Here is a 26,501-nt window from a genome sequence, read left to right as displayed (position 1 = left end):
AATATAGAAGTTGAGAAGAGCAACCAGTAGATGTTCAGAGGGTGTTCACACCACAAAACAGCAGCAACCTCTATATCAAACTTGAAAATAACACAACTTTGGGGGCCTTATCAACAATAAGACAAACTACAAAAATGAGGTGAAGTTACACTATGGCTGAACAGCAATGAATGAAGAGGCGTTCCTAAATTGTAAGATTTAATGCAATCCAATCTGGGTTCAATTCCAGCTTCCTGCTGCTACCTATCCATGTGGGCAACTTGCCTACCAGTCATCATACATGTGTAGGGGTGAGTGTGGTTGGTTGTAGTATAAAGCACTTTTAAGAGGTTGGTATGACTAACAAGAGCTGGTGACAACTTCATGACATGGTGTCAGAACAATTATTTCATCTTGAAAGTGAACATGAAGGATATGATTGAAGATTACGGGGAAAATCAGGACTCTGTAAACACCATTTCAATCATGAAGGAAGAAGTAGAGACATAAATAACAATATTCATCTAGAAACCCTTTTTGTGCACAGCCGTTGGCATCTATTATAACTTTTCAAAAAAGCTTGGATGGTTCGAGTTACTGCAATACGAAATCTTCCTTTTGGGTTATTTAAATTTTTGAATGAAATTCGATTCTGGTTGGTTGCAAAAAATACCACCTTAATTTACACAACCCTAAGATTTGTAAGGTGTGGTTTTCCACCCATTTTTCTAACAATTTGGTTTCTGCAGGTTCAATATTTAGCCATAAATGGGCAATTTTTATTCCTTAAAAAATGTCAAAAACAGACTGAACTCAGGGAATACATCTTAAAAAGTGTGAAATTTTAATATATAAAATGTGAAGTTTATATTATGGTCATTGAGTAGCCAATAATGTTATTGAGTCCATTCTGCTTATTGAATAAACATTAAGGAGTAGGTTTATTTTTCTTTGTACTAGATATTATGAAGCTATTTTATGGCATATTTTCCCATCACTTTTATTAAAAAAATAAATGTTACACAGCTACATTTGCTCCTTGTTGTTCTGCAGCTCAGACAAAGTCTTCAGTCTGTGTTCATTTTATCCTGCTCAGGATTTAGTTACCTGCAGAACAATCAGATCCAAACTGAAGAGAGTTTGAATGATTTTATTCTTCTTCAGCAAATAACATTAGTTGGAAGCAAAACAAAGCACATCATTTTACACTTGTTATAGTTAAATATACAGCAACTGAGGGAAAAAGGATTTTTATTGATCAATGCATCGAGAAGAAAAGGAGAAAAACAGGATCAATAGTTGCACGCGCCTAAAGCTGTTACTTTTTCATCTCAAGTATCCCACTTCCAGGTCCTCGCCTCTTTGCACTGCAGATGTTACAAAACTGCAACCCAGGAATCTGAGAAGAAAGGACAGTTACAGATAAAAAAAAAACTGAAAGAAAAACAAATAATGATATAATGCAAACTTAATAGATTCCACCTACAGTTCCTGAAGATGGTAAACACTCCTTGTGAAACATGTGTCTGCAGTGAAACACCACCACACTGAACGGCTGGGCCATATCTGAAACACAGACAGAAATCCAGGCTAGACAAACAATGTTAGCACAGCTGGATGCAGCTGTAACAACGTCCCGTTACCTGAGGGTAGTATGGTGCTGTGACATGACTCACAGATGTTCCCTTCTAAAACAACAAAACAGAAACAGTATTTTTATGAGTTTAGGTTAACATCCATTATCTCCACTTCATCAGTATAAAGACCCACCATCGACCCGAACGCCTCGCATCTGCGTCCGATGCATCTTCTTGAGCAAGGAGAGCGAATCGGCCACAAGAATCTTTTTGCATCCTTCCCGAAGAAGAATCTTGGAAACGGGTGGAAAAAAAAAGCTGATTTAAAGATTATTACATTAAGAAATATCCATTATGAAATTTCTGTTTTGGATCAATCAGAATATATTAATTACAAACAAACTCAAAGCAAACCTCCTTCTGGATAGAACTTCTTTTTTAATAAAATATTTATATAAATATTTACTGTACCAGCTGTAGTAACAGTAAATAAAGCTTGCAAAAATATTCAAATGCCTTGAGCTTTTTTGTTTCTTTATTTTTTTTTTTTACATTTTTCCATGTTAAAACCACAAACAGTGGTCAGTGTTTTATGTTCTCTGATACCTGTGCACAAATTGGAGTGCTATGTGTTGCCTTGAGAAATCACCTCTATTAGTAAATAGATTCCACTTACATGTCATTCATTTTAGGTATAAATACAGCTGTTTTTTTATTTTTTAATAAGTTTTCTTCTACTGTTCTTAGTGTTTAAGAAGCAAATAAAAGACGAAAGAGCTGATCAGATGAGATGCAAAACTAAAGGTTTGGGTCTATATACTAAATGTAGAGGAAACCAAAATGCTGGACATCACCCTGAACGCACCATTGCCATTGTGAAGCAAAGCAGTGGCAGCATCAAGCTGCGGAAATGGAACAAGAAAGCTGGTCAAAGTTGACGGGATGATAGATTGAGCTAAATTCTGGTAGATACTGATGGAGGCAGTAAAAGACTGGAGACCTCCATGTCCAGGTAAAGCTGGTGAAGATTTACTGCACAAAACTAACAGCTATAACTGCAGCAGAACGTGGTTCTACTTAGAGCGGCTGAAAAAAAATGTAGGTAACACATTTTAGATTTTTATATAGCAATCCAGAGCTTGGTGGTCATTCACCACATAAATCCTGATAAAATTGAGTCTGTGGTGGTAACATGATAAAATATGAAAAAGTCTGAATAGTTTTGCAGTGGATCAGATAAGAAAGTGTATATTGAATCATAGACAATGTTTGAACATTCACTTATTCTTTTTTGCAAAGAAGATTAGATGAAGCAAAAACTGGACAAACCTGGAGGTTGTAGTCGTGGAGAATTTTCACCAGTGAGTCTCTCAGGTTTGGGATCTCCATCCCCTCCTTTATGCGTTTGATGAGCAGAATGGGATCCACGTGAGTGCCGATGTTATTGAGGAGGCCAGTGATGAAAGCTGGAAATTAAAAACACAGCATGAGAAGAAATGAATCGGTTGAGCTGGTAAAAAGGTGGTTAAAGCTTCAATTAGAGCGGTGGAGGTGGGACGTCTTACGTGGCTTGTCGATAGAGTAAGATATGAGATCCTCCCACAGCTCTGCGTCATCCTGCTCCTTAGCAAACTCTATAGCTTTGTCCACATCCTCCAGCTCCTCCATGATCATCTGGAGGGCTCGTTTACAGTTCCCCATCCTGCCTGCGAGCAACAGAGTGGATTAGTTTTCTCATTTCCAACAACAAACATGTTCATCCATCAATACTCACTGAGCAGGAAGACAGTCTCCTCTACAAAGTTCCTCTGCTGACAAATCTCAAGAGCCTGAGCAATAAAGTCAAAATAAGATGAGGTTATGAACTGTTTTTTGCTAACTTCACTAACTTTAACATGTTCCAGAGCAGGGTGCACCTTTTCAAGAGGGCAGTGGGTGCTATCTCTCAGAAAAGGCAGGAGGTTTGGTCGGTCGTACTCTGCATACAGACCGATCTGTCTCTCGTGGTACTTCTGGCCTTTGTGGTGATCCCGCTTGAACAGTTTATGGAGGTACTGGGAAGGGGAAAGAGAGACGAAACCTTTACTGTCTGATTAAAGTTTGATTCTTCAGACTTCAACAGTTAAAAATCAACTTACCACATGCAGCAGCTCAGGCCTTCCATCTAGCTCCACCACCACCTTGTCTATCTGTTGGAAGAAATAAGGAAGAAGACGTCAGCAGAGGGCGCACTTCTGTAAAGAACAGAAGGATTCAAAACCGCCAAGTGGACTTACAGATATCTTGTCTTCATTGTCGAGAAGCATATCAACAGCTTTCTAGCAACATAAGATTATACATTATGTGAACAGAACTGTATGCAAAGTTTCTGAGAGATAATAAAGTTATAACATAAAAAATGTCATAACAGTTTCTACTCCTAATGTGACATATATCCTGGACCTGAAAGGAAAACAAATCAGTTTGCTGGAAAAAATGGAAAAATGTGAATAAGCTGCAATAATTTGGTTGTATGAGCATGACCTCCCTTATACTCATACTCAGCTTAAAACAACTTTAGATACTCACTCATAAAATTCAACTCCACAAAGTACTGCAACAATTAAGTAATTTTTCATTTTAAGAAAATGTTTCATGTTGATTGTTGTCACACACAGAGCACAATGCATTTTTTGGAAACTCCTGCAAAATTCTCTCATCTTGACATTGTTTTTGGAGAAGGTTTTTGTAATATCACTGTTGTCCCATATTTCCTTCTGTTTTTATTACAAGCTATGTATCTTTAAACCCTTCTCTTAGCTGATATCTTTGCTCAGTAAAGTTATTTAGAAAATTACTAACCTATCTGCACACGATGGCTTTAGCTAAAGGATTCAAAAAGAAATGTTTCAACCAAGCTTTAGTTTAAACATGTCCAAACTAATTCATGCAGCTTATCACAACTTATATAGATATTTAAGGTAAGTTGGGTAAGATACATCTTAAAATAAAAGTGGAAAGGTTACAAAAAACAGTTGATGTGCACACATTTGAGATCTGATTAGATATCAGCTTTGTCGTCTCACCTCTTTGTCAAACTCCATCAGGAGGACAATCTTGTCCTCGATGGAGGAGAACAGGTTGTGTTTGTGGATCAGCTGATAGACGTCCTTATGCCTCAGCCTCAGGTAGATTTCCAAGGCTCTGTCGTAGCGCTGGTCGTAAGTGTACCTGAGGTGGCATCACACCCCAAATGGAAAAGTGTTAAGAATTTTAGCTAAATGTCTAAAATGGTGGATGTGTTAGGGTAACTCACAGTTCGGCCAGCGTGGTGAGCAGCGTGCTGTTGGTGGGATCCTTCTTTAGGTGATCGTTGACGGCCTGAACAATGGCCATGTTGTTGTAAAGTTCTCCGGGCCATTCCCGGATCAGTGTAGCAAAACCCTTTTTGAGAAAAGAAAGATGAAATAGAGAGAGTAAGTAAGTGATCACTGAAATGCATCATTTCACAATATAATAACCATAAGAGAAGACAAAGCACCTCATAATCACTTTTTAGAAAGTCGTGCAAGATCATTTCATAAATGGCAGGTCTTAGACGCAGATCTCCTCTCGGTAGATATTGACTGATAGCCTGAGGGTAAAGGAGAGGTTAAACATGGAGATGACAGCAACTTAAAAAAATCTTTTGGTTTCTTTGAAATAAATCAGTCCTACCTTCAGCTGTCCAATGGTCTTAAACCTGTACACCTCATTCTCCCACAACTCCATGTTTTTCCCAAGAACCTTCTGACATTTTCTGCAAGTGAAAACACAAGCAAAACATTTCATAACCACAACAATAATCAGAAAATATTGTAGGTCTTCATATATAGATTCGGCCTGAAAAATGCCCAGTCTCAATAGAATCTCCATCTCAAATAAAAAGCTAGATGAAAACTTGAAAACAGTTTGATGTTTGCCTGGTGAATCAGGCAAACATAAAGCACCACATATTACCTCCAAAGGCCCAGACCTTATTCTAGCTTATTTGAATGAGGTCTTAAACTTATTTTAAGTTTAGTCTACCAGTTTTACTCAGATAATGGGTCAAATATCCGATCAGACAACGACAATTACAGTGGCTTATGTATATATTTGTGCTTCTGTATAATTTTTACACTGTAAACTTGTGTATCCAACTTTTGTTTATAAAAGTTTTTTTTTTTTTCTCATTGATTTATGTCCATAATTATTCCAATTTGGAAAAGGAACAGCTTTGACACTTCAATTAAACAAATCAGAGAACAACCCCCCCCCCCCCCCCCCCCCCCGATAATTTAATGTTTAAATATTTAGTAAATATACCCAAACTAACTCTCTTTAAGTAAAAACATTTAGATTCAGATTGATTAAACTGGCAAAACCTGTCTAAATCTCTCTCTTTAGAATATATTTTTGCATTTGAAAGAACATGCTTGTTTCTTTTTCCAGTGTAAACCTGCACCAAACTCAGTACTGACCTGGCAGCAGCGTCATAGTCTCTGTTCTCCACTAAGTGATTGATGTAAGCCATCCCTATTTTCTGAACATCGTGCCTCTTGATGTTTTTGAAGCTGATCTCCGCAGCCATCAGCGCCTCCTGTCTCAGACAAAGGATGCCAAATTAAACTCTTGACATTCCTTTTTAACCTTTAGCAGCTTTCGGATAAAGTTCAGCAACACAAACCTCATATTTCTTCTTCTCCAGCAGCCAATCGATGTGGTCGTCCTGGTCTCGCTCTTTAGCCACAACGATGTCTTTGGGACTGATGATGTAGAAGAGTGACTCTCCCTCTGAATGCTCTGTTAATGAAAATACATTCATGGCTCTGCGTGCAGAGCATTACCGCTGACATTTGGTGGTCGATGTATAATAAAATCAGACTGCAGAAGAAGGCAGGGTGACATTTCTCCCAGGGCGAGTTTGATGTTCTCACCGAGGCGGTAATCCCTGCACTCGTTGTCCTGGTAGAAGCGAACACTCAGAGCATCCGAGGAGATCTCCTCGCAGCTTTCGGGGAGAGGCTGGATGATGTCGAGACGAGGCCGTGCACGATCCTCTTCATCCTGCATGCAGACGTAACGGGTTATCCTCCTAATCCTCTCTGTCTTTATGGTCTGTTAATGCACATGTTTGGTATAGCTTTACCATCTGGTTCATGGGGTCCTGCACAAAAAACAGGGTGACGAGCTGATCCGCCAGCGGCGCCAAACCACAGATGAAGAACTCCGTCTCAAATGCAGACACTGGAAGGAGCCGAATGTTAGGAGTTACATAAAAAAAAGATCAGGTGGTTTAGGGTGCGAAATGTTAAATATTTCAATTCTTTGATACCTTTTCCTTGATTCTATTTAATAATTAATACTAAACCTTAGCTATTATTACCTTTAGAATGATTAACTGAGAATAAGATCAAAAACAACAAAAGATAAATAAATATCAGATCATTTCCAGATATAGATATATTATATCCATATATCTTAGTGTACACAAAACCAAAAATAATGTAATAAATAAAACCCAAACATAATGTTTAGTTTTTTTTAGAAAACTAAACTACAACAAAAGAAAACAAAAAGAAAGAAATATCTTTTTGTAGAGGCAAAATAAATAGGGCCTTTTTCATTACCACCAAGCTACACGATTACAAAAAAAGTACTTTATGGATGTGATAAATACATTTCAATATAAATGTATTCTTGACACAGAAAATGTAATTTTTCTTCATTAGTTTAGTTGCATTAATCGTATAATCAACAACAACCAGACATAGATGCATCCACTAATTTCTGTACTCATAATTCTGTTCATTATGAAGAAAAAGAAGGAAAATTTCTAAATCACACAGAACTGGTGAGAAATGTTAGGTAAACCTCTGTAAAACTTCAGCAGATATAGAATTTGCTCAACTGCTGCATGGTTCATTTACCTATTTCCACATAGCGATTGGGCAGATCCCTCATTTCAGTAGGATTTCGCTCTTTCACTGTACAAATCTGAAGAGAAACAACAAGACGAGGTTTAAACATGCAGCAGGTAGTGTCTGAAATAAGTTCTGAAATGAACAAGAAGCAGACCTTGATGGAAGTTCCCCAGCCGACGATGAGAGTAGTGTCGTCTTTCCAGCACAGGCTGCAGGGATACATGTCGGGCCGCAGACTCGCATTATCTCGCAGCACATTGGTGATCCGCTGCTTGGTGCTAAAGTCATAGATTTTCACTCCCTGGAAAAAATTTTTCCAACATAAGCATCCATGCAGTTATCACTGGAGGCTTGAGGTTGGTGAAGCTGTCGCTCACCAAGTTGTTGGCCCAGGCTATCAGGTTGACTCTCCATTTCACGTTAGTGATCGTTCCCTCTCCTTCATGCAGGACCACCGTCTTCCAGCGATTCAGCCAGTTTCTTTCATACAGGAGCAACTTAAAGGAGAAAAGCGGGTGCAGAGTCTACTGGACAGTGGTTGTAAAACTATTCATACCTCCTGAGCCTTTCCACATTTTGACAATAAACCTTTTTTTGGATTTTAATGAGATTTTATGTGATTTACCCACATAAAGTAGCAAGTCACATGTTATCTGTTCTGCACAGGACATCATTTGTTACAAGGACCATTTCCAGGAGGACAAATAAACATAAATTTTCCAGTGCTGATTCCAGTGAAGATTTTGGTCTGGACTTTGACTAGGACATTTTAACGCATGAATATGCATTGACTATATCAAAAGAAAAAATTTCTTCTAAGTAATAATTTCTTTGAAACTAACATTTCCTTTTCACTTCTGCGCAGAAATCAGATTTCAGGGTTTACCAGCTTCAAATCTGCCAGAAAAACAAAACTTTATTTCCTCCTAAATCATATTGTTGACCGCCAGAGTGCCTTCTTCTAACATGTCTGGTAGGTCTCCTACATGGCTTGTGCCAAACTACACAACTAAACTAAACAGGACTTCTTGTGAGTTTCTTTCAACCAAGTCTGTAGGTGTAACCAAGTAAGTAACTGTAGGTGGTTTGCAGTTATCACGTACTCTTGATTGAGGAGTATTGAGTTTGTTGTTCAAAGCTTGAGATTTTACAATCTTACTCCTGGCCTGCTGCTGTTTATTGTTCTCTACCAAATCTCTGAGACCTTCACAAAACATTTATACTGAGAATCAGCAACACACTGATCAGAGGTTGCACTAGACTTTTTAGTGGTTCGTCATTTTGACTGACAGTTTTCATAAAATTTACTAATTTTATGTGTTTTTAAGGCAGTTAATTTTATTAATTGGGTATTAAGAGTGTTTTTAACTATAAAAAAAGCTTCATTTTATTTACATATCTGAATTACCGGTAAGTATCACTTTGTTTTGGTCTATCACATAAAATCTCAAAATACATTAAATAACTGTAGTAACAGTATTATCAGAAGTGGAAGTTTTGATAATACTTTTGATATAGAGAGGTTATGACTTCAACCTCTAGAGCGCAGTAATGCAGTGGAACCTACAGAGGGCAGTAAATTAACAGCATATTGCACTGATGCAACAGTAGCTCAGCCTGTTAAGTACCACTAGAAGTCTCATAAATTCAATTCAAACTGTACATAATGACATAAAACCTGCTTTTTCCTTTTTGTGTGCAGACTTAATTTCACTTAAGAGTATTTTGGCACAAGGAAAATTAAGACAGATTGTTCATTTGACTCCAGTGAAGCAGGACAAGCTTCACGTTCACTGATGGAAGAAGTCATTCTGGATGCACATATGGGTCGACAAATTTTGCAAGCAGACTATGTGGAAGCCATAAAGGCAGTGTTGGAAATGTGTTGCATTAAAGGCATGATTTCACATCTCCCATAATGATGCCAACTGCTTCTTTTGGCTGCACACCATTTATTGGGGACAATGAGATAGGTATAAAATGAAGCATATTTCAAAATCAGCGTCTGTGTTATCATTACAGATGGAATTCATCTCCTGCACACTCTCCGCATTGTCGGCATCCTAACTGTATAAAGTTGGACAAAAAGCTTCCCCCTCCCCCGGCACCCAAAAGCGGTGCAGATTTGTTACCAAAGAGGTAGAATTCGCTCTAATTCAGCATTTGGGCTATGTTAATAAACAGTTTGCTCTACAAAGAGATGATACGACAAAAGAACTGGGGAGACAAAATTGAATTTCCTTTGACAGGATGTGGCGCCCGTTGAGGCTTATTGATTTTCATCCCAGGCACCTTGTGGAGGCCTTCACAACATGGAAGGGAGAGGAATCAGCAGCAATTGAAAGAAAATGGCAAAGTAATGCTAATAATGGAGTTTTACGGAGAAAGTTTTCCTCACACTGCTGTGTAAATGTCAGCGCACTTTATTTATGATGCGAGATCAAAGCTCTATTGTACTATATCCATTTTTAATACGCATATGGTTTTTCTGAGGAGGAAGAAATCAAATCTAATGTTCAAATTCATCTCACCCTATGCATGTCTCCCAAAGACAACCCTAAGACTATGTAGCCTCTTTATAATAGCATCTATTTGCTGCGCTCGTAAAGCGTTGCTTTCGAAACACTGCAGAGAGAATAGCACTTTGTGAAAATGGGCGGCTGTGCCGAGAGCACTCCAGCAAAGAGACAGAAAAGTAAGAGCCTTTCACACTAGACAAAAGGCCCGAGTTCTGCCTTCCGAGCCGGGCCAAAGTCACTTAGTTCTTCTTTTTTTTTTATGGGAATCGGTTTCACCCGGACGCAATCAGGAAGGAATTATTACGGCAGAAAAATTTCTATAAACGCTGAAAACTGTATGTAATGACCGCTTCGTGGGAGGGGGAAAGTACGGTTTAAACCTACCTTGTTGCCCCCGGTGACAAACTGCTTGTAGTTTGATCTGCTGAACTGAGGGTGTAAAGCAACAACCTGCAAAATGAAAAGAAGAGATTTCACCATCACTAGCATTCACTGCTTTTTCCTCTGATCTTGAGACTTTACAAACACAAACTTTCACATATTTAATAACGTTTTTTAAGACTGATCAACGCAAAGTCGTACAGAGAAAATAATATATGGTCTGTAAAATGCTTTACAAAAACAAATAAAAAAATACATTTGGTGTGCATTGCCATTCAGCATCATAAATAAAAAAAAACCTGCCTAAGAAGTCACCTAATTATTAAAAAGAGTTTACATGTGTGTAATATAATGATCTAAATCAACTTGAGACTTCAAAATAGCTGGACTTCAAATGTCTGCTGGAGCACTGCATCCAACCTCAGACGGTTTATCAAAGCTTTATTCCCAATAAACAACATAATTTTAATACTTTTTCCCAGTAAAAATTATGCATTTCTTTCTGCAAAAGCTATGACTGTATGAGTTGTATGACAGAGTATTAGGGCCATGCTATGAGAACTTTTGTTTAATTACGAGAATACAAGGGATGATTGAAATAAAAGTCACCTTTTGAAAATGTTTTGTGTCTTTGGTAATTTCTTTATTAGAAAAGAAAGCAAAAACAAACAAACCAACAAAAAAAAAAAAAAATTAAAATTGGAAACTGGATCTGGTGTGGAAAAAATCTGATATTTTATTTTTAAGTCACATTGCCTAGACCTAAGCTTGGGGTGTGAATACTTTTGCAAGATGATAAAAGAAGTTACAAGGCGGACAGGGGCGGAAACATACTTTGACAGGACAGTCGAAGCTCTCATGGAAGCCCTCTCTTGTGTAGAGGCCAAACACCTGAACCTGGAACAGAGATGAGCCAGCAGAAACACAAACGCAGAGGTGAATTACTGAACGCTTCTCCCTTAATTGCTGTCTCTGCAACTATCCAAGGCCAGCGGGGGAAAAAGTGGTCGGAAAAGAGTGTGATTGGCGCCCTGCTCCTCCTCTGGGTCACCAATTAGTGGAGAAGCTGATTTTTTTAAACCCTAAAGGCTTTAGAACAGAAGTCCTAATCTTGGACTTGACCACTGCTTCAGTTTGCTACAGTAGGCCATCTGAGCACGTTTCTCCCAAGATGGAGGAATATTATAAAACTTAGATGCTATCTACTTTTCGCATTAATGATTACGGATTAAGTTAAATTTCAAAGGATTAACAGCAAACTGAATTACTGGTGTTGAACAACTGCTGTTGCATCAGCTTTAATTGTCTGCTGCATTTCTTTTATGAGACAAGATCTTGTTTTTGCTGAACGTAGGGGGACAGCGCCATATCGCAGAGCATATCTTGACTGCATCCATGAAGGGTAGTGATAATGATGGAAAGAGACAAGATAACAGCAAGAACATGGAGATGACACCCATGGAAGGGCTGATGGCTGACTGACAGATCAACGCATCAGCATGCAATCCTTTAAACTGCTCTTCAAAATGCTGCGACAAAAATTTATGTGCGGATCTGCGTGGAGATAAAACTCCAGGTTAATGCTCTAAATGTGGAAGAATTGTCTCCAAACTTTCAGATCATTAACATAAAGTTTGAAGCTGATAAGAGGAGTTTAAAGATGGAAAACGACTGATTGGAAAGAAGCTGTAGGACCAAGAATCTGCAGCCTGCACTGATGGACAGATGGATCTCACCTTCCCGTCCTCAGAGCAGATGCCCACATTTTCACCGCTTTCATCCAGGCTGATCTGGTTGATCTTCACTGAACTCTGCAGACGGCACAAAATAGCATTTATGAGAGGCCATGAAATTTCAGTACAACCGACTAAATGTTTCTGGTTTTAATCACCATAAAAATAAAGAAATTAGTATATAAAGAAGCTACGGAAGCTTTGTGATTTGTTCACTAATAATGCTTTTAGATTACAAAAACAAGTCCAAAGTTATAGACTGTAAGTGTTTGAAAGATAAATTGTGATGATTATCAAATACGAGACTCATATTTAAAGCCAATAGCTTGAACTCTGAGGTTTCAGCTTCCTTGTTTCCTAAAAAATGATGGATATCTGGCAGCAAGTTAGACATGAAGCAGTTTAAAGCCTGAGTGCAGGAACTGTAATGTAAAACAGATGCTTTTGTGCTGATCAATTCAGTCCTGATTACTGATTTTCAAATTACATTCCTGCTCAAAGCTGATATAACAGCTGGCCTGAAACCAATAAGCAACATACTTTCTGTCTATGCACTCAAATTATGCTTTGAACGGTTCCTACAGGTCAAAGCAATAAAAAAACATCTTCTCTCTTTTACGTTTATCAAAAGAAACAGAATAAAAATGTTTAATTTATTTCCCTGATTGACACCCAACTCTCGAAAGCTTTATGGTAACTGTGGGTTTTATTTGGTAAGCTGTAACAGAGTTAGGCAAAGTCCTAAGTATTTGAAGGACATCTCCACACAATTAACTAGAACAGCATAGGGAGATGCTGTGAGGGGAATTATTAATTAACCAGCCTCTTCAACAAATTGCTCCATATGAAACATCGAAAAACAGATATAGTTATGAATCGGAGCTACCCTGATTCTGAAAAAACCTTAAATGATCTCACATTTAAAAATGTTTCGCATAACCATCACACGTATATCAGGAAAACATTTAACTGTGAGAGCATGACTGAATATTATAAAGATGACACTGACTAGAAGTAACTCAAATTCTCCTGACTCCTTAGCAGCTCAAGCATCTGATCCACTAAACATATATGAGAAGTGTCGGCATCAAGGGCAGTGAAAGATACCCAACAGGTCAAAAACCATTACAGGATTTGCATCCACAACACTAGAAATATGATTTGCTATTGAGTCTTGCAACCCAGACGTCCTTTGTAATTGTAAACCTTAATGCTGCGATGACAACGGATTTAATCTATTGCATTTATGAGGTAAAAATAGTTCATTTTGATTCTTTTTAGTCAAAGTTGTAAAGAGCCAATGTGATTGGGCTAAAGTGTCACACAGGCTTCCCAGGAAAAGATAAAATACAAATTCATAAAACTTGGATTACATATTATTAATGTACTTCAGAAAGTTCTTTGGCATGTGAATATTGCACGCATCAATATTGCAATGATGATTTATTTGTGAAATATTGCGCAGTACTAAAAGGAATTGGGAACGCTTCAGTTTTTCTAAACCCTGGTTCTCATAGCTGCATGTTGTAGATCTTTCTCTGCTTTAACACATCTGTTTCAGATTAACAAAAATCTGTTAATTAGCCACTAAATTAAATTATAAGCTGCTATCTTGGCTCTTTGTCAAAGAGATTTCTGATTTCAATTGGACTTCCTGGTTAAATAAATGCACACTTAAGACTGTTCTAAGTAAAAGTGACGGCTGCAAAAATTTTGACAAAATAGGCTTTGTATAAACTGTGATTAGCTTTTTACAAATGGAGTCTCTTTAACGTGGCAGAATTTTTCCGTCTAGCCTTTAAGTCACCAAGACAATCTGAATTTCTTCCTCTTTATACAAGCCGAGAATGTAAAAAGACTTGTGGGGCCCTCCAGTATTTAAAGGCGTCCCTGTAAAAAGGCGTACAAAAACCTTAAACCAGCTGTTGTTATGGCGACTCGGTGACCCTAGATGTCACTTTAACTGCTGCTTATATCTCCAACAGCAAGCCTTTGAGATTCCCTCATCTTCTTACTCGTAGTGCGTTGCGTGCCTGCAAAATGTTCTTTTTAACCAGTTCCAGTTAAACTTTTATGATTGTGCCTTGGACTGTAGATATGAGCAGGTTTACTTCTCAGCTGGCAGATATGTGTTGTTGTTCCCATTTTGGGCCTTTATACCTCCCTACAAATGACTTAGTTAAGGATTACTCATGAAAACTCTGTTGACGCTCTGACCAACCTATAAAAATTAAGAACAACTTTTTAGGTTACAGTTTAACTAAAAATTATGCATACTCCTGGCAAGTTTATTTTATTACATTCTCTCAAAAGATAATAAAACTATATAAAACTTGTAAAAAGGGCATGCCAAAAATGATCTGTGCCATTTGTAATAATCAATGGGAAAAATGTTTATTGGCATCACAGCGATCAAACACTTCCAATGATTGTTGATTGCTAAAATACAACGTGGCAAAACATGTAAGAACTTCATACTCACAACGTCATATTTCTGAGTGGCATTTCCTTGAATGTCCAGCAGGAAAACCTTTCCGAAATGGGTTCCTAGGGCAAGAAACTGAAAAAAAAGACAAAAAGTGAGTCGAACAAGGAGATATTTAACAATTTTAAGAAGAAAAAAAGTTGGCTGTGGGAAAGGATAAAAAATATTTCCTGGAACGTGGTCATAGTGGGGATTGGGTGGGCTTGGAGGCAAAGCTGTGAAATTGCAGGGAGTGGAAAAGCCCTATTTATTAAAGCAGACAGTGTGAAATGGCATTTCCCCCCTCAAATTAAAATGCTTAAGCATAATAAATGCACTCTACATGCTCCTCTTGCAACCCAATCACCTTCTTTTCCAGGATTGACTCATTTCTTCTCCTGAGCAGCAACTGGTTTCTGTGTTTTAAGGCTTCGGCAGGGACGCATGTGTCCATATGGCTGTGGATGTGTGTGTGTGTGCGTGCAGGTCCACGGGGACAAAAAAAATTACAGAAACCGGGGGGCTTCTAGCATTAGATTAAGTGTGTGTTCTTCCAGCCCGGCCCCTGCTGCATGCCGTCTCCTAATCCCCCTCCCTTCCTGAGCAGCATGTGGATGTGCGGCGAGCCCACCATGCTTCAGTGCAGTCTATAATGAAATGCTTATATTTACAGGCACAGCTGAGCATGTCAGACAGAGCCCCCTGCAATCTCCCCAAATAAAATAACCAAAAATAAATAAATAAAAGGTTCAGCCTTGTGAGGCGGAGCGACTTTTAAAGGGATTTATCAGGATGGGAATTGTTCAAATGAAATTCCAATTCAGACACTTAAAATATGAGGCAACATAAGGCGGCATGTGCTGCCGCTGGCTTTGGAGGGTGTAGGGGGTTGTCACTGGGACCACACATGTAGCCGGACAGCTAAAGGTACACAAACACAAAAATAAAAAAACAGCTGGATCCAATTTATGATTTAACAAATGCAGTGTTTCTTTGTGGCTACTTTAGGTGTAGAAGACACACAAAAAAAGGCCTGGATCCTCAAAGCAGAAATAAATAAATGAAAATCAATTGTTGTTAATAAAACATCAGGTGAGGAGACGTAACTGGGCTTGACTTTTGCTCTGCTCAGGCGTGAGGGTGTGCTGGTGGTGCCATGACGGCTAAACATCACGCCAAGAGTGGCTCTCTTAAAAAAAAAAAGAAAAGGAAAAAAAAATCCTACATTCAGCAGAGAGTAGGAGAGGAGCAAAAAATATGAAAGAAGTGGGAAAAAAACAGAGGAAAAGACAATGGTGCCTTCTGATGTACCTCCCTGAGAGGGACAAAACAAGGAGGCTAGGTGAGAAAAGAATGGCCTGCCTCAACAGATCCAGCAAGAAGGGACGAAAACCAACTTTGAAGATGGCATCTCTCAAATGTGCACGTAAACAGAAAAAGAAAAAAAAAAATCCCCCCCAGAGATGATTGGACTTGAAGCTGAAACACTCTTGTGGGTGGTGGATTATCACCCTCACCTTGTCGTGGACGGTCATACAGCTGGCTGCGTCGGACTGGAGGATTTCAGACACCCCGTTGGAGAGCCTCTCGTACTTCAGCTTGGGCTCCTCCTCACTGTCCTCCTCCTGGTGGAGACAGGAGATGGGTTCTCACCAAAACACGTTCTTAAAAGGTAGTCATTACTACAGGGTCACCTCTAAAACTTCTGAGAGCTTTCTTGGAAAATGGTCCATCATGCAGTGAGATGGAATATACAAAGTGTCCCCCATTTAGTATTTTGTGTTGAAAACAAAGATAAGTTAGAAGACGCTGCAGAAAATGGGGCTTGAAGATACTTTCTTGAAAGCTAAGCAGGAATAATAAATAATTACTTATAGGTAGGGCTGAAACAATTAATCGGATTAATCGTGATGAACTGATTATTGGAATAATCGTTAACTAATTTAATCGTTAACCTGAGTATACAGAATCGAAAAAAGGTAATTTTCTGAAAGAAAAACATACAGAGAGCAGTAATCAAGCCAAAATATACAAAAACATGTATACGTTTTGCACTTAAGATAAATATAAATATGTTCTATAAATATGTTCTACCCAAAACTCCACCTAGTTTGAATTCTATAAAAACACATGCTTCATTTTAAACCCTTCCGTCATAGCTCAGGCTGAATGTTTAGGGTCACTGTCCTGAGGAAACGTGAATCTCCGACCCAATCTCAAGTCTCACTAAAAGAGTCGCTAAAAGAGTTTCTTCCAAAATTGTCCTGTTTTCAGCTCCAACAGCTCAGATCAGCTTTCCTGGAATAAATCCATTCCCACAGCATGATGGAGCCAAATCAGATTTCACCAAATATTTAGGGTAATGCATGGTGTTACATAATAGTGACAGAAATAACCATGCTTGCTTGGTTATTATAGGTGTTTATATATATACTTACTTTTATATAATATATATTTACTTAAGTAAATTATTACTTATATAATAATTTACTTATTTTCATGAACGGATTGCTGTCATTTTTAAAACACCAATGTCAAACGGTAGTTAGTAGCCAATTAAATCAGTGAAATTGTTGGAATGTAAGGCAGGAAGGTTTAGTTTTAGTGTCTGTACAAGCATAGTAGAAAGAATGAAAAGTATATATTCAGAAAACTTTGTTTTCTTATAATATGTAAGGAGAGGCCATGTTATCATTGAGCAGGAAAAAGTACCATGGCTGACAGGTGCAAACTCGTAAGAAACGGCAAAACACTCTACAGACACATGAATGATGCAAACTCCTTACCACACAAACACAGAAAAACAAATGCAACAGAAAAAACACTGCAAATATTGAAAATACCATAAAAAATACAATAAATTTAACACAGCATGTTATTTTCTTTACTTTTTCACAAATATTTTTATTCACCATATGAGAAATCTTCAAAAGTAAAGAATAATATGCTCCCTCATTGCAATCAACAGCAAGTACCACTGTATTAAATCAATAGGTTTTTAGAGGATAGTGTGCACACATCTACTTTTGCTTTAATTTGCATGAAATGCTTTATGAAAAAGAATCATCTCTCTTTTCTTGGTACTGCTCATCCCCAGTGAAATGCATGCATTTATTGTTTTCATAAGACAAACTTAAGGTATTCTACTGTGTTACACTTTCCAGCATGAGTCCACATTGGAGGCCGGTCACAGCTTGAATATTACTCATAATTCAGTTTATAACCAATGCTGCACAGTCTGTGGCTGCCCAGAGGGTGCATCAACTCAAAACATTGTCTGCCATTATGTGCTTCTGGCTTGGAGGTGGGGGACAATAGCGTGGAAAAAATGTTATTTTCAAAAACAATCCTTCCCCACTCAACAACGCCATATCTAGGCTATTTCCTGTGTATTCTGGTTGTGAGATTTCTGATGCGAGGGCATTTGTCACGGGTTTCAAAGGCGTATCAAACAACAAAGGCAAACTTCATCCCCACAGAGAAAATACCCATTTTAAAAGTTTTGCTATCTCTTGTAAGTTGCTTTTTGTTTTTGTCAACTAAAGAACTGGGTTTTGTGTTATAATCGTTTATGCCGCTTTTTTGCCTCTTGTCAGTTTAAACACAACATGCTGAACCGTTCAATGTGACGACGTCAAGGATAACATTCTACCTGAAGCATAAAACAGGACAGAAGGATTACACTTGACAAAGACTGAGGAGATAATTCCTTCAATATCAAGAAAATAATGTGGCATGTAGCTAACCATTCAGCTGCGTTAAATATAACATGCAAGTCTGGACAGCAAATAGATTCAGAAGTAATGCTTTCAAGTGTAATGTAAAACAGAAATCATGTGACCCCAAATCCACCGTCTTCACAAGAAGATGCAGAGATCTAAAAACGTCTGGCTCAACCCGACTCCCAAAGTGCAAGGAGAAGGACAAAGACCTGGTGAGGTGAAGACTCCAGCAAAACCTGAAATACTAGGAAACAACTTTATTAATATACCAATAAAATTTGGCTTCTGGTTGTCATCAGGGTCATTGCAAAACCCTATACAGTTTGTATTTAAATTTTAAACATTTTGCAACAGAAAATAAATCATGCAGTCTGAGGCTGACCTATCACCATTCAAGGGGATGGAGGGTGCTTTCACACGTCGCAGTAGATTCGGTTCAATTGGGAACCAAAATTGCAACTTTTGTTGCATTTTCAGCAGTTGCGGTTCGCTTTGACACTGCAATGTCAAACGATTCAAACTCGTTAAAAACCTGCTCCCCCCACCCTCCACCTGTGGTGGCGCTGCAACAAGAACAAGTGAAGAAAACGACACCAAAACCTCTGAAGAAAACACTAAGCACAATTTCCTTCTTCACAAAATTTAAACAAAAATAAAGTGGAATCAGATTTTAGCGGCTGTAGGATTTTCCTTTTGTCTTTGGCAAAAGACCACAAACCATTTCTCCCAGGAGCGCTAGACAGGTATACTTTTTGCCTGCATTTACCCAGAATGCCCAGCACTACGGTCCGCTTATTTATGAATTTGGAGAAATCTCCGGCCTGCTTGGCATTCAAATATGCATGCAAACTGTGCCAGAGTTCACTTCAATCAAACAGAGACGTAGGTTTTTACGAGATAAAGTATTTGCTTTTTTTGGTCCACATAATAATTTGATTGTCCACTCATACCTCCCCAAACAAATTGGACTTTCTAGGCAAACAAACCAGAGTTTGAATAAAGTGGACTAAACAGATATGGTGTGAATGCACTCTAAATTGGCTTAGGAGTTAATCACTTCAAATGAGGTGATTTCAAGAAGAAATCACATCCCATATGTAAAAGTAGTTCTTTCTCAGTGATGCACAAGAAAATGCAAACAAGTCAAAGTTACAAGCAGAAATCACAGGGACTCTAAAAATATTAATTTCATAGTAAAAAAAACTTAAAAGTAAATAGAAACCATTAAAAATTTATATATTTCCTTTTTCTTTAAATGAAGTCCATCCCACAGAAAAATCTATATTTACCTCTCGTTGCAAAATTTGATGTTTATTTTTATTCTAAATCCTATAAATAGAGATAAAATTGTTGTTCCCTGAAAATAAGTAACAAATTTCCTAAAGTAGCTATTTATCAAAATTCATAAAATGTCTTTTCAAAAGGGGATGTGACATTTGAGGCTCTGATCATTTTTTTTGGCTGGCCTGAGAGCAAAATGGCTCTTCAGAATATAATACATTTTCAGTCAGACTTAAAATAAGGAGAATTTGAAAATGAACTAAAAGAATTTTTCTCTGACTTTAAAGTGGATAAGACACTGGAAAATGTTTCTGTGTAACATACAGTTTATAATTTGCAATTGCTGCATTCAAAAGCAGCATTTATTAAAGCCTGTTTTATATTTTATGCAGAAACAGCAACATACATTGGATTAAATATTCCACATAATTTATGGATTTCCATACTTTTCTTTAGCTCACTGTGATTGCTTGAGAGAAACGTACATAACCGACCTCTAATAATTTATTTTATCTCTGCTTCCCGTGCAGAAACTTAAAAATCAGCTTCCTCCATGGCTGCCGTGTAGAAGTCATGTTTTATTTAGTCCGTGTGTGATTCTCCGGAGCACAGGTGTACTGTAACATGCCAAAGTTCAGTCATAATGTTGAGAGATCTGGAAAACCATCTGTAATTCATGACTGTTTGACACCTCTCAAACTCTGACAAAGATCCTTCGGGGATCAAGCTGTGTTGATGTATTACAGTCCTTTCAGCGGACACAGAGCTTTATACGAGTTAAAAATCATCCAGGCTTGACAGAACTATGCACACCCCTCTGACGTTAACAATATGTTGTTGATGCATTTCTGTGCCGACATACTGGTGCAACTGCATGACATTTCTGCCTTGTGTTGTTTTTTCCCTCTCTATAAGCTTACCTTCATACCAAACTACTCAAACTCATTTCCCCTGCTTCTGTTTTTGAAAGAGAAAGAAAGCATCAGTACAAAATGATGTAATGACGAGCTTTACCTCAGATTCATCTGTGAATTCCCCACTCTGCTTCCTTTCCTGGAAAATAAAAACACATAGAGTTTCTTTAAACAAACAAACTTTTCAGTGCCAGATTGGATGATAAATACTTGTGATTGTGGTCTAAATGTGAGAGAATTACAAAAATCTCGCAGTAGCATAGCTACTGCATCTCAGATATGTGTCTTACGTACTCCAAATTAAATAACTAACTAACTGAATATTCCTTAAAAAGTCAACCTGCCATTTTAATAGAATAAACTCCGCAATGAAATTATGAAACTGTACATTAATGCATCAAAATTAGCCTGTTAGCTTACCTGCTCCTCCATTTCCGCCATTGTGATGACTAATAGCGTTATGTCCAATCGTTATTTTATCTCAAAACGTTAAATACATATTAGCTAAGAGGGGAAAACAATGGTTTGTGAAGAAAGCATTCAATATACCGTACAACACGATAATGTTTGTTGTCGAAGCTTCTTGGTCATCGGTGAAATCACATGACTGATTTCATACCGCTAAGTCTTATGGGTATTGGAGTCTTACTTTGGAGAAACGACAATAACTGCAGCAAATTTGTGGATGACGCGCCAAATATTTAGTAAGAGATTTTCCGTTTCGTTTCCATTGTTGTTTATTTTTACCTCTAAGCTTTTGAAGCTATAGTATTAATGCTTTCAAATAAGGCAAGTGTTGCCTTTAGTGTTTTGGACATTTTATTTCAAAGAATGACACACTAATAATGGTTTCAACCATCTTAAAATGCTCCAAAAAAGACATGGCTATGTAACTAGTGAGATGATGCCTCATTTCTCTAACACAAAAAAGCTTGATAATTTTATTCTCATAGTTTTTGCCTTTTTTGTTTGTTGCTGCTCCCTTTAATTGTTTTCAGTTTTAGGACACTTAACTGGTTTAGGTAAATCAGATTAAGCGTTCTTTCCCAGTTGGGATTCAATTATTTCTATTTGCTTCATGCCTGAATAGAGGCAGTTTTGAAGAAAAAATGTAAAACTTTTCCACATGTCTTGGTTGTCCTTTGGAGGCTTAATGTGACATTCATTAGCAATATAACCACACATCATGCTGTTCAGGAAAGAGATGGCTTCCATGTTACAGATATGAACATGTTGGGGTAAGAAGTGTGCACATCAATCTCAAAGTTACATGTAAATTTGGTCAGCAACCAATTTTGTATGAGGGTTAGGGTTTAACTGATAATGTCCACTTAGCCTTAGAGCTTCTTTCAGAGTATAATCGGATCCTGAAAGTGTGTAGTGTGGCCGCCATCCAGAAGACGGCGCTACTGGTGTTGCTTAAGCGGAGCCACCCAGTTGATACAAAAATCAAATATGGCGGACCAGCCCAGAAAAAGAAAAGCGAAAAGGTCGGTGGATTCCGTTATGGGCAAGTACGGGACGCAAAAAATGCACTTTTCCGGTTCTATTTTGAAATACACTGCTCAAAAAAATAAAGGGAACACTTAAACAGGTGTTTAACACTTAAAGTGTTCCCTTTATTTTTTTGAGCAGTATATAAACACTCAACAACCTACTTAAGCTGTCACCTTAATGAGCCAGCGGCGCAGCGTCAATAAACTTGTTTAGACTAATTCATTAATTGATAACTTACATCCTTAGCCCAAATCATTGTGAAAAACAAGAGGAAAGAAATCACAACATTTACTCATGTCATACAGTTTAAAAGGCAATTTTCACAAATGCTATGGAAGTAAGAAAGTAGACCAAGAACTTATGTTTAAAAGTGTGAAACCTAAAAATACTATCAAGCTTGGTGGTGGTGGCAACATGCTGTGGTAATACCTGTGGTCCAAAACCACTTATTCATTATAAGAAAATCTAACTTGTAATATCTATTATTACAGAGACATTTTTGATACTTATGCATGTATTTTTTGTACGGTATGTTTTGAATTTATTTTAATATTACACTCCGAATACCTTAGAGTAAAATATCTTGATGTAGAAATTCCAAGAAACTACTAAAGCAACTTCTGATCTAAATAAGGGTTTTGCTAATTAATTTTCTTTCTTCAAAACCCAAACACTTTCCTGACTTTGTCATACATTTTCACAAAGAAACAAAGTCAAATTAACTTAATTGAGTCTAAATGTCCAAACAAGTTCAGAGACTTTTTAATGAAAGTTGTAATATTCCTTGACGCTACTTTATGCATATTTGCAGACATTCCTGAGGAAGATGTTGAAAGAACCCTTCAGATATTGGTCGACTTGCGCGGCTCCTTTGTCACGCCGCTGACAGCCGTAGTCCAGATGAATGCCAAAGGTATGATTTGCCTCTTCTTTATTGAGATTGTCTCACACCTCCGTCTTGCCTCATCCATCCTCAAGAGAATCCTAATGTACTGATACCGAGGGGGAATATATTTTTTTTCTGTACAATCTGCTTAGCAATGATTTATTGATTGCTGCTTCCACCCTTACGAAGAATTACCGATCCTTTTTGGGAAATCACATTTTCACACCTTTCATGAGTGTGTATGTGGCACAGGTCTCCAGAGGCAATGAGAGGGGGGGGAACTGACTTTGAGGAGCAGCTATGCTTGAATCTCTGCGGTGTCGCCCCTCTGCTGCCAGCGGTTAATGGTTTTCTTCTGTGATTCTCTGACTTTCTTCCCGTTAATCACTATTTGCAGTATTTGGTGAGTAAGTATCACCTGATTTCATATGTATTCATTCCTTCTCCAAACCATGAAAGCACACCGTTCACTCATAATGATCACAGACTAGCCCCTCTAAGGCATAAGCAGCTCATAAACAAAAAAGGAAAATAATAAAAAACAACCCTTGCCCACATAGGAGGAGTCATATTAGTGGACTGAAAGCTTTGATGCTCCAGAATGTCAGCTCCACGGATCGATCTAGCACAAAAACACACACGCACACCTGACCAATCAGAGGCGCCTATCTGTTGTGGACCTGCTGGGCACGGCGGTTTACAAGCTTCAAAGAGCTCCTTTTAATACACTGCTTTGATAGCCCTCAGCCTTCACTGGCCCCACCGACTATCCACTGGGGAGCGTTTTAGCTTTAGTGGGGGAGAGAGGCATAGCTGTTGATCATATTAACAAGCTTAAAAAATAAAATAAAATAAAAAGTATTTTTATAAAAAGTAAAAAGGATTTTCAACCTTTAACTTTTAATTTAAGAATGGATAAAGAGAATTTGAAGCAACTAATTTTAACAATATTTTAAAAAGATGCATCTTTGTGTTTAAATTTCTGAAATTGATAGTCGTGTATATTCACATGCATGAGGAAGTTTAGTGACATTAGTAAATCTCTATGCAAGGATCAATTCAAATTTAGCAAGAGACATAGAAACAGTTTGGTTAATAACCCTAAGGGGGAGACAAACTATCATCTACCAAATCCCATTAAACATCAGCATCTAACCCAGAGCAGCAGAACCAGAATTCACAAAGATATAAAATAATTGGGCTGTCATATTTTTGGTTATTTGTTTTTGATATCATAAAAAGCCAGAATTAAGTTATTTGGATGCATTTCAGTGTTTTTTATTTGTCATCATTATCTTGTTTTGACATTTTCAGGTGAGTTACTACATGTAGGACGAGACTTCAGAAGAAAAAAAACATCAATATGTTTTCTCTTTTTGACATCCACGTTAAATTGTTTTGGAGCTTTAAATTACTTGCACATAAAATGGATTAAAAAATAATGAAAATACTTTCACTCCAGCAATTAAAGCATTTGTTAAAGCTTATTGTTATGTCAGTGGATGCCACTTTGCATGGTAGAGTTACTAAAGTGTACATATTAGCACATTCCAGCAAAGAAGATTAAAAAAACATAAATATTAATTATTTGTGTTTTAGCTGTAATTAATTTGCTCTGCCAGTTACTGATCTCTTGATGTACACTAATATCTAGAGGAGCAAGTAGCTCATGAAAAATTAAAAATGCAACCACTCAAACAGTTGTAATAGGTTACAATATGTCTAATATGACAGTCAGAAAATTAAGAGTGCATCTATTTCTAAGTCCTTTTTAAGTTGTGAGTCAATTACAGCTTTAGGCTGGTTCTCATCAGATAAGGAATCAAGAAGCAGTGGATTATCTTTTCAATTGCAGAGTGTTATATTATTTTAGTCTCATCAGTAAAATAACATTTATTTTGTTGAAAAAGGAGGCTAGAAGGTTAATCTGAATTGGAGAAACTTTCATTATTTCCACGTTTAAGAGCAGCTCAACCATCAAATGATAAATAAAACAAAAGACTTTGCTCAAATTCAGCTTCATAACTTTAACTTCTTACTGCAAAATCTTCATGTTGATTTTAATTTTGCAGATATTATGATCTCATACAGCAAGATTAAAAAAACATCTTTGAAAAAAATCAAGCAAAGAAAATAGCTTTCTTTTATTAATGGAGTTGTGCAGTTTTAAATACAACATATTATGTCTAGAACAGCTAAAAAAGTATTTTCTTTACATGTTTGGTTTTACACGAAAATTCCCCATTTAGTTCCTTTTAGCTCGGGGAAGTTGATAAGACCACCAGCACTTAGCAGAGATATCTGATGACTCTCAGGACCCCACTAACTACTGATTCTGCTGCCTGTGAGGGTATGAAGAAGGGGGAGTTGAGTGTTTTTTCTTGTTCCTGTAACCTGTTCTGGCGTTGTGGCCACCCTTATCCAACAGAGAGGAAATGAGACAGACCTTGTCCCCCATTATTGCTTAATTGATACAAAGTAACACTCATACTCAATGAACTGTTTTACATTTTATCACACTGCCGCAACAAACTTAAACATTGAATGTAGTCTGTACCCCTTAATTAAATCATGTACAACCAATTACCTTCAAATGACACCTAATTAACAGAGTCTGCTTGTGTGTAATATGATCTCAGTATAAATCAAGCTATGCAGTGAGGGGCTCAGAGGTTTGTAGAGAAATTTGAGTCATGAGACTTGGAAGAATAAAACTCTGGAGAAGTTTAAAGCAGGGCACCATACCAGGCATTGAGCAATGACCAATCCATTGTGAAATCAAAGAAAGCGCAACTGCAAACCTACAAAGACAGTTTTTTATTATTTTATTTAACCAGGAAATATCCATTGAGATTTTAAATTTTGCTTACAAGGTGTCCTGGGCACAATAAAATCAGCTCAGGACAGAACACACTTTAAAAAAGTAACACACTATAAAAAACATTGGAGGCCACTAAACTATAAGGAAAACTAAAACAAGTCCAATGACATGTTCGATAGAAAGACCAATTTAGATAAAACAGTTACATTTATATGTTTTACTATTTAAAGTGTTTAGTAACTGTTTTAAACTCAGTCAATAAAATTTGTTCCTTCAAATCTTGCTAATTTTGGAGCAGAAGCAGAGAATCTGCAAGAAGTTTTTCTCCATATTGTATGAACCGTTAGCACTACTTGCAATAGGAACAGCTTTTGCAAACAAAACTAATAAGCACCTGTATTTCATCAAACACGCAGGATGTTAGAAACTAAGGGAAAACACCAAGAATAGCTTTACAAATGAGGATATGTGCACTGACAAAGCAGACCATCCAATGATGAGTTAAACTAAGGTTTGTGATGAATCTCAAAGCTTTCTGTAATTAAACACGGTGTGGAAGTTTTATATATATTGCGTCTCTATAATCAAGCAGTCAATAAAAGTAGCTAATTTCTTCACCTGAAAAGAGAGACAGGACTTCATTTGGAAGAAAAACCTATGTTTAACCTTAATGTTTTTTTCTACCGGCTGTTTCAGAGAGAATTATCAATTAATGTAACCATCTACTTACTGAGTTCTACTCAACTCTGAACCAACTTTTAAAAAATTACTCTAATTTGTCACAGCTAATTTTATTAGTTTTG

The 26,501-nt window shown here is 37.4% G+C and overlaps 1 protein-coding gene across 1 annotated transcript; it reads right to left on the bottom strand.

Annotated features, from left to right (window-relative positions):
* Positions 1-1,113: 1,113 nt before the first annotated feature.
* On the bottom strand, positions 1,114-21,114 carry vps41 (VPS41, HOPS complex subunit). Its single transcript, XM_005798546.2, has 28 exons — positions 20,915-21,114; positions 20,595-20,633; positions 16,095-16,202; positions 14,596-14,673; positions 12,117-12,191; positions 11,215-11,277; positions 10,384-10,449; positions 7,858-7,977; positions 7,635-7,781; positions 7,487-7,553; positions 6,706-6,803; positions 6,494-6,623; positions 6,244-6,359; positions 6,038-6,156; positions 5,253-5,334; positions 5,077-5,169; positions 4,852-4,979; positions 4,622-4,766; positions 3,833-3,874; positions 3,695-3,745; positions 3,473-3,610; positions 3,331-3,385; positions 3,122-3,262; positions 2,886-3,022; positions 1,750-1,849; positions 1,623-1,667; positions 1,466-1,545; positions 1,114-1,378 (listed from the first exon to the last, which is right to left on the bottom strand). Exons 1-28 carry the CDS (start codon positions 20,933-20,935, stop codon positions 1,298-1,300), a joined length of 2,565 nt encoding a protein of 854 aa, XP_005798603.1. The 5' UTR covers positions 20,936-21,114; the 3' UTR covers positions 1,114-1,297.
* Between the last annotated feature and the right edge of the window lie 5,387 nt (positions 21,115-26,501).

Source organism: Xiphophorus maculatus, chromosome 21 (assembly GCF_002775205.1).
Source record: "Xiphophorus maculatus strain JP 163 A chromosome 21, X_maculatus-5.0-male, whole genome shotgun sequence".
Taxonomy (NCBI): Eukaryota; Metazoa; Chordata; class Actinopteri; order Cyprinodontiformes; family Poeciliidae; genus Xiphophorus; species Xiphophorus maculatus.
Note: the sequence above shows the minus strand (reverse complement) of the source record. Positions and strands in the feature narration are given on the sequence as shown.

Bases quoted from the DNA above. Each gene is read 5' to 3' on its own strand.
- vps41 (XM_005798546.2), bottom strand. From the start codon at position 20,935: ATGGCGGAAATGGAGGAGCAG. The intron at 10,450-11,214 runs GTATGTTTCCGC...TTCATTTTGCAG, and splicing joins GCTTCGACTGTCCTGTCAAA to GTTGTTGCTTTACACCCTCA. The intron at 7,978-10,383 runs GTAGGTTTAAAC...TTCTCCTTTAAG, and splicing joins TTGTCACCGGGGGCAACAAG to TTGCTCCTGTATGAAAGAAA.